The sequence below is a fragment of the Patiria miniata genome, unplaced genomic scaffold, assembly GCF_015706575.1.
Source record: "Patiria miniata isolate m_02_andy unplaced genomic scaffold, ASM1570657v1 HiC_scaffold_3, whole genome shotgun sequence".
In the NCBI taxonomy this organism is placed as follows: Eukaryota; Metazoa; Echinodermata; class Asteroidea; order Valvatida; family Asterinidae; genus Patiria; species Patiria miniata.
The window spans coordinates 7,917,994-7,926,884 of NW_024037069.1; the positions used below are offsets into that span (position 1 = coordinate 7,917,994).

An 8,891-nucleotide genomic window follows, 5' to 3' on the forward strand; every position below is an offset into this window, starting at 1 on the left:
CTTATTTCTGAATGATTTTTTTTCCACAAACGTTCTAACTGTTGGTTTTGCACAAAGTCAATATCTGGTTATGAAACGAATGTCCAGATCGGATCTTTCGGACCCTTGCCCAGAGCCTAGACATTTCAAGAAAAAAGTTCTCGTTCGTTTACCTGAAAAGTATACAAAAGGGTGAAAATTAAATACTTTTATGATTTAAGAGACAAAACAAAATCCAAAAATAGGACTAGATGTCGATTTCATTGTTTGTATCGTTCTGAAAAAAAACACAACTTTTTCCACTTTCGTGGAAAGGAAGATGGAAAATGTTTTGGTGTCAAATTACAATGATTTCTGGTTAACTGCATTGGTCTTACCAAAAAAATATCGAGCTGCAAGAATATTAATGGTGGAGAACCATTAACACGGTAGAAGCACCTTTAAGACTTGGATTTTGTTCGAATGGGGCTTTTGTTTCTTTTTAAGAAAAATTGGACCGTGAAAACACAAACCAAGGAATATCTCTATCAAAATAAAATGTTAAACATAAACATTTTAATGTCACGTGACTTTCATGAACATTTTTACAATGCTGGCAAGCAAACTATTATACGTGAAAATTGAGAATTATTCCGAAGCATTTGGAAATTCAAGTCTAAAAAATATCTTGAAGGCTTGAGATGATGAATGTCTTTAAAGCTGGATAATAAACCGAAATGGTGTCGTCCTTTTTGTCAATTAAGCGTGGCTTTTTTTCGTTGATGTTCTATACATATGAAAGATTAAATGTAACCCTTATTGATACCTTTTGACTTAAAGCAGGTTCGTACCCGTCCATCTGTTTACCGCTGGCCCTCTTTAGTGCAAAACGTTGTAGAATTCCACATTTAGTCTACGCCCATATAAATCCCCATTCGTTCTTTTTCATAAATAACATACAATAATTATATTCTACTAGACTGTGGAATAACCAATGACAGACGACTGTTTGAAGCTGTGAGGAAAAGTTATTAATTTAACATATCAAACATACCCGATAATGTAGGCTGAATCACTAGCACTCAGGAAATAGTCTGTTACACTTGGCAATATTGGATTGTACGAGAGCAGTCACATCTATAACAGAGCTTGATGTGACAATGGTGTTAACCGCCACAAGTATAACCATGCCAAATGGGCTAGACGCAGAACGGTTAGTTGTAGAGAGTTTAGGCGGTCTCAGCTTTGCGAAGTGATTCTCCTCAACATCCCTCTGCTTAGTCTAAAGAGCAAAAGTTGAGTGACTGATGCTGGTGTCGGTACTCCAATGAAGGTTGTTCATGTTTGTTAAATCACTCTCTGCCGCTCAGCCCATATAAAGCCACAGCAACATGAACACACCAAGAGTGGTAACAATCTAATGTCGATATGGTGCGCAGTGCAGTACTGTATACACATATTGATAGAAAAACATGTTAAATAGAAAGGTTTCTTCATGGGCCAACGATCATCATTTGTTAAGTTGCCGTAGCTGAGTTTCTACATAGGCCTGGTTCAAATATTTTGGGGTTTCGTTTCCGGGTGTTGAAACTCAAGGTCTTTTAACAGTTCCCTGAACAGTTGGTGAACTCGCTCAGTTGACGGTACACCCAGTGTAAGTTGCTGCCGTGGTAAACAAAATATTTTAAAACAAATTACTGACTGGTTTTCTCTTGTTTTAGAGACTGACAAAAACTCTATAGTTGTGACGAAAACAAATTAATCCAATTCACAGTGAATTTTCCCTTTTAATTTTGACTATTATGTCAAAAGAATTGTCAGTTATGCCTTGGTAACTTTGAAGTCTGATGTTTACTGAATACACTTCCATTTGAATCTGAATACACTTCCTTTTTAAACAGTGTACTCCTGCTCAGTCACACCGTTTAATTTCCATACAAAGTGAACACTGAACTTATGGAACCATAGAAATTCAGTTTTTCAAGGCTTCGTCATGACACGCATTGCCATCTAGCTCTGTTTCTTACTATATGCTTTCAGTTTTGCTTTGGTTCTGTTGTTTTTATAATGCGAGGCATAACAAGATAGCAAAATACATTCAACCAAAGTCCCGCCAATACTTGTTTGCCCAACTCAAAAACTACTGCGCACATCTTACCCAAATTACGACTAATCAGTACAGAAGACCATTAGCAATCCAGCCATACTCTTCATTTTGGCCCAAACAGTGATAATGTGTACGAAATTATGCAATTTATGACAATGCTACCGAAAAAGGTTGCATTTTTGTATACTTGCAAGGTGAGTGTGAACCACAACTTGCACGTATACAAAAGTGCAACTGTTTTCGGCATTATTAATTTTGTTATAAATTGCATAATTTCGTACACATTATCACTGTTTTGGACCAAATAAAGAGTATGGCTGGATTGTTATTTGAGCGAGAGGTGCTCAGTAGTTTTTGAGTCAGACATACAAGTTTTGGAAGGGGGGGGATACTTTTCTTGCAATCAAGATACCAAAGGGTTGTCTACTCGGCTGACAAGAGGTAATTAACTGGAGACAACCAACAATAGGAGTGTCCATGATGAACTGCTGAGCGTGCCGCCAAACCTAAAATATTCACCTCCACAGGCCACAGAAATTGAGGTTTATCGGAATGCAAAATTTAACAAAAGCAAGACATAATGTACACGTAGATCGCGGTTATTTAGCTCGAAGCATATAAAATTGCCAAAGTAAATGGTTATGTCATTTTGCATAGCGAATCCCGCTACGAATTTCCTCAAGTCGTATCCGGGAGCACACTGACGTAACAATACGTGTATTCAACTGCAGGGCAAATACTAACCTACATTGGTTTCGATGAAGCAAACATCGACTGTATTGTAGAAGCACTACAAAAGGCAGTGTCAAGTTTAACAAAGGTTCGGTTGAACTACTTCCTTGACTGAGGGACTTTGACACACAGGCTTTAGTTACCTGGCGCATACGTTTATCCCATGCACTGGTTGTAATGTTTAAATTGACAAGGATATGCCTTGTTTCGTTTCAAAATATAATTTTTATTGATTTGTATTCGAAGTGGTAAATCTTGAACTGTATTTTAAACAACATAACGAATTAATAATCGGTAATAACGAATTAATAATCCGTAATAACGAATTAATAATCTGTAATAACGAATTAAATAATCCGTAATAACGAATTAATAATCCGTAATAACATATTCTTGCAGTGGCGCTAATGGGCTTCGTACTTTCGTAATATTAGAGGCAAGGCTATACATTCGAGACCTCCGGCCTGGGCCAGATATTAACAAACGTTTTAGGGTGGCTTGCGGGATGGAGGCCGGGTAGTCTCCTCCATGATGTAATAGACCATGACAGAAAGCCATATGGTCTTTCACATTTGAGCAGGTTTACTGTACAAACAAGACGTCTGTTACAAGCCTGCAGCACCCCCCCCCCAACTTTTTGGATTGGGGTGCTCAGCACCCCTACTCCCGGGCAAAAAAATGTGTTCCAGCCAGCAGTGTTCAACGACGATGAAATTGCGCCGCTACGCTATACATCATGCTTGCTCTACAAATATCTCCTTCGTTTTGTTCGTTTCTAGTTTTGCCGTGGCTGAGCGCGGCGCTTCGAACGTCGTGCACGAACACTGTAAAATATCAAGAGGAGGTATTTTCTAAATCTTCAGGCAGTGCAGAATCGATATTTCTCTCAAGTTATCTAAAATCATGACATGTCTATGACATTTCCGCCATTATGGAAGTTTGACCCGAAATCTATAACCTCGGCCATGACAATGGTAATGAAAAAGCTATTCATGTTTTACCCTCTGCAAGTTTTTCCTCATAAACACTCAGTAGACCGATAAATCCTAGCCTATAGCCCCAAACTTGCCATCTACCGATCATAAACATAAAGATGCATTTGGTCTGTTAGTCTTTTATATTTGCCATTCCCTGTAACAAACAAATAACACTGCAAATATATCAAGAGCTACATCGTTTAGGCCTATGTGAATATTTTTATGAACAGAAATTCACCAGCTCCCAGTGGACCCATTTTGTTTTAACTTGAACCCAAAAACACCCTTTCGGGTTTTATAAGTTTAAGTATATACTTCAGTATATTTCATCACAGTGCATCCAGAATCCAACATTTTCAGGGGCCTTAAAGCGGACCTCTGGCCCTGTGGCCCCACGCCGTAAGGGCTCAGAAAATAAATAAAATATACACGAAGGTAATTACTAAATGCAAGAGAGCAGCCTTGCAACAATAATATTTACATGCGATGTCATGCAATATACAATTCTTTTCTAGAATTAAATGGAACCAAATATGGACATAAACATACAGGGTTCTCCACTTTTCAGTACAGTTAAACGTTTTAAGAGCAACAGTATATTCTAAACAAAATAATGAAATAAATTGTCGTTATAATCTCAAAACACTTTTGCTAAAAAAGTCAAAAGACAGTGGCCAGGAACTGCGCCTCAGATTGCACCACATAATTCCAAATAAAGCCACGACGTAGGCCTAAGGGCTTTGAGCTCCGATTTTGCATTAATTTTGTCCGTCCTTTAGCCTAATTCCAGCACCCCCTGGCAAAAGTTTGTTCCAGCGGCAGTGGTCTGTTAGCCCGCTATACCGCCTACCGCTCGGGTGGAATATCCACACTACGTAAGAAATTAATACTCGATTAATCATGGACGAATAACCCATGTTTTCGAAAACTGCGATATTGAAAGGTTCCGCTTGATTCATAGATCATGCAAGCATCCTGTGAAATAATTGTGTGCATTATGATGTCATTTTCGAGAAAAGAAGAGAAGAGTTTATTTTTAGTTGCAATCGGTTATATATCCGTGAGTGAGAATTATTTTTCCCGAGTGACAAGCTGGGATATTACCTTGAAGCGGACGTAAGTACAAACGTATTAATATTACTTAGGTGGCAGGGCTTTCAACGGAAATCGAGCTGGGTTAATTTGCGTTGAGAAAAATCAGGATGCATTTTACAGTTTTTGAAAGCATGATTTTATTGATTTACAATATCTGAAATTTCGATAGGTTCAGTATATTTTAATAACCAGCTTCAGATATTGTGGTTCTTTTAAAATGGGCAAAACTATATTTGTGCAAACGGTGTGAAAAGGTAAGCGCACAATATTGTAAACAAATTGTGACATCGACACGGGTGTTGAACAACGCCACGAAACAAATACAGTCAGGGTGACCGTAAGGTTATGACTAAATTCTGTTAAATGCACTGCAAAAATCGGTCAGATTTATCAAAAATCTGCCAAATTCCCTAGAATTACTCGAAATACACTATTTTAAATCACATGCAGATGTTGTAATACTGCCTGAAAATTAATAATGTTCAAATTACAATATAAACAATCTATAGCCACATAAAGATAATATGAAATTGTGTAAATGTCAGGCAAAATGCTGTTGCTTCACGACGAAATCCGGTTTGAACCTCAGGCACCTAGACCAAGCAACCTCTTTTAAAGGATTGAAGCTTTTGTAAACAAATGTACCTTTTTTTTTAATTTGCTGTTTTTGTGTCAAAATAACCAGTTTTGTAGAATTCAGCCAGAAATCGGCCCAAAAAATCAATTCGGTCAAATTTTCTGTCAAACTCTTTTTTTTAACAAAAAATCTGTCAAAGTTAGCCGCAAAACGGCTAAAACGGTCACTGCGAATACAGGACATGCGTGCCACTGATAAACTTATATAGCGCCACCTATTGGTGGCACTTAGCTACTGGACGCACGCACCTGCGATCGTAGTGCATGATTGATTGGAATTTACACGGTGGAGGGTCTGTGGTCGAAACATCAGTTGGTGAGTAAACGTCCTAGGAATTTGTTGTTACTAGATAGAGTAATGAGAATGTGTTCATAAAACGAAAGGGGAAAAGACTGTTGGGAAAGATTCCCATATTTGGCCATCACTTGTTTACCCTGTCATGCCTGTGCACAAACCCTATGACTAATGACAATGTGAGCAGAGTATCACTAATGAGTGTGAGACTGGTCTGAAAAGTGTTTTCTTAGTAAATACTTCAATATTTTTCCTGCTAATTTTGACTTTTTAGGACATATTATCACTTTCTGATGGCTGATAGGTCACTGAAGGGAAAAATTAGTGATGGCCAGATATGGGAATCTTTCCGAATGGTGCATCCTGATGCGTTCATTACTCAATCAATGAGGTCAGTCATTGCAAAAATGTTGAAAAGACATGAATCTGGGACTGAGCTAGTCCGAGTAACTTGGACCCAACTTATCGCCTTTTTTAACATTTGGACATGGTCTGGCGAAAGTAAGCCAGACCATGTCCAAATGTTAAGAAAGGCGATAAGTTGGGTCCAAGTTACTCGAACTAGGACTGAGCACGCTGAGAAACACTTTCCACATCATGTTCCAATATCAGAAGTAGTCCAGTATTAAAATTGGCCACATTTATGGGGCTAGTTCCAATGCTTTGAAAATGCACTTGAATCTCCATACCATATAGTCTGACTTTGTACACAACCAAAGAAGTGGCGACGTGGAGGGAGGGAGTCGTGTGTGCAGTAAACAGCGGTTTGACACACTGTTCTGATAGACTGACATAGGGATTTCAACAAGTCCGATGAGAAATTGAAAAGTTTCACCCCTTCAATGCTAAATCGTTTCAAAAAGAATGTTGCAACCTGACGCTGCTTTTTTCTTCATATCATCTCAATGAAGGTTAGCGCCACTTGTGTGGCCTCTATATTGCTGTGCTGTACGTTAGGCCACACGTCTGGTTTCCCAATCTACTGAGGAGTTTAGTCCAAAACTAGCACATGAGGACTCCAGAAAGATGTCAAAATTTGAAGAAAGATTACCTTATCTAGCCCGGAGGGCAAAAGATAAGGCATCATAGATTACAACCCTATGCAGTGGTATGTAAAAAAAATTGCCAAAAAAGGTGCGCCAGGCTTTGGACTAAACTCCTCAGTTGGTTGGAAAACCAGGCGTGTGGCCGATCGTACAGCGCAGCAATACCAAGGCCACACAAGTGGGGCTAAATGAAGGTCAGTAATTGCAAAAAGCATGATAAGACATGAATATGGGACGGAGAAACATTTCCAATTTTGTTAGGAAATACTTGGAAAATGTTCTTGACTCTCCATAGACTTTGTACACAACCGCTAAAGCAGTGTCAGGTTGCAACATTCTTTCCAATCGTTTGTCCTGACTGGACGGCCTCAATAAATTAAATTGCATTCAATATAATAATAGGATAATTGCGATCATTTTGAAGGGCAGGTCTCGTTGAGAATGTAGGCCTACTACTGCCTACTACTACCGTACATACTACTAAACTGCTAATAGTACTAGGCCTAGGTCTAACATTACAATGTAGAACTGAGCCCAACTAGGTTGCAATTCCTTTATTGGTCGATCTGTGCAATCTGTCGATCACGCTGCGCTATCGGTCAATAATGACGGATATCTCGGACTTTAAATGCCTTTTTACAAAGAATCCTCCAGAGCCGTTAATTAGAAGGAAAAGGTGTTCAACTGGTTGCAACGGGATCGACCGATAGCGTCATGATTGACTGATAGTGCACATCGACCGATCGCGCCCAACATATGATGCCATAGTGGAGTTACAAATTTTGTCATTTACATGTAGGTTCAATCAAAATGCACTACGTGTGCAGTTGGGCACTATTTTTCAACTTTTGCAAACATTTGTGTTCGGCCTAATTATGTACTCATAATTTGTGTGACATTTGAATACTTGTGCTTTATTTCCCCGCAGGCCAGTCATCAGTGCCATGCCCGTGTGATGCCTTCAGAAACTCAGTGAATCCTTTCAAACACTTCCAGTGAATAAACTCCTGGGATAGTCTCCCATACTGCCAGACCTGAGCTGAAGAGCCATGTAGTCCTCCACTCTGAGAAACGTTACTTAAGAATCTGACTATCAGCGTCCAGCCGTGATGCTGGCACGCTGGTAGTTTGCCGTCTTTATTCGCCTTCTTTTGCTGAGGATGGGAAGTGGTTCGAGTACCTCCAAGTCGAGTACGCCATCACCAGCATCGTCGAAGACATCATCAGCAAAAATGCCCGAGCCGTCCAGCCGCGGGACCAGCCGCGGTCGGCGGCAGTTTGAGGAGGTTGAATTTGAGGACCCCAACGCACCCCGCCGCACTTCTCAGGGAAGCTCGTCGAACGGGTACGCGGGCGGGATGGCCGCCCAGCCCAACTATGGGAATTCCTATGGGGGACCCCAGGCGCAAGATCCTTACGGGGGCGGTTATGGTGCCTATGGGGGTTTAGGGGACACCCGCAGGATCAGTGGCAGCACGCTGGGCATGGGGTTAACTCCCAGCAGCGAGTGGTGAATGCCTTGCAGTCACACTACCAGCAGGCCCAAGCTGCCCCTCAACTCGCCCCTCAGCCTAACCAGGATCCGGATGAGTTTTTGTCAATGGCGCTGCAGATGCAAGAACTGGTAAGATCTTTTTATTTGTGTACACAGGGTAAGTAAAAAGAAAAACGAAACCCGAATGTCGGGACCATTTATTTAGAGAAAGTTCTGCCTGTGAAAGCCCAATTCATAAGCTTTGTTGTAGTACAAGAATCATTCGAATCACTCATGCACTTTTCAAGTTGCGGAATTTTCAACACAACGACCGTTTTACAGTTCTGTCCACGGATCACAAAAAAAGGTAGGCCTTAGTGTTTTTTTAGCAAAATGAAAACAATTCACATAGGGATGAATGTAAATTCACAAACGTGCTCAAAATCTAGAGAAGGATGCTAAACAAACAATCTGATGAAGTTTCAGCTGTTTATTTCGAGAAAAACAGCATTCTAGGATCTCTATTTCTAATCGAAAGTTGCTGAATCATGTTTTGAATTGGGCCTGAATT

General features: G+C 40.1%; 1 protein-coding gene across 2 annotated transcripts; it reads left to right on the forward strand.

Annotated features, from left to right (window-relative positions):
• The first annotated feature begins 5,713 nt into the window (after positions 1 to 5,713).
• On the forward strand, positions 5,714 to 8,501 carry LOC119736903. 2 transcript variants are annotated; one of them, XM_038210925.1, is made up of 2 exons: positions 5,714 to 5,821; positions 7,775 to 8,501. In XM_038210925.1, the coding sequence occupies exon 2, from the start codon at positions 8,007 to 8,009 to the stop codon at positions 8,358 to 8,360; it is 354 nt and encodes a 117-aa protein (XP_038066853.1). In that variant the 5' UTR covers positions 5,714 to 5,821; positions 7,775 to 8,006; the 3' UTR covers positions 8,361 to 8,501. The 2 variants fall into 2 exon arrangements, with proteins under 2 accessions (XP_038066853.1, XP_038066855.1); XM_038210927.1 differs by lacking the exon at positions 5,714 to 5,821 and adding an exon at positions 6,108 to 6,191.
• The last annotated feature ends 390 nt before the right edge of the window (positions 8,502 to 8,891 follow it).

What these genes read in the sequence shown, in the direction of transcription:
- LOC119736903 (XM_038210925.1), top strand. Translation starts at nt 8,007, where the DNA reads ATGGGAAGTGGTTCGAGTACCTCCAAGTCGAGTACGCCATCACCAGCA.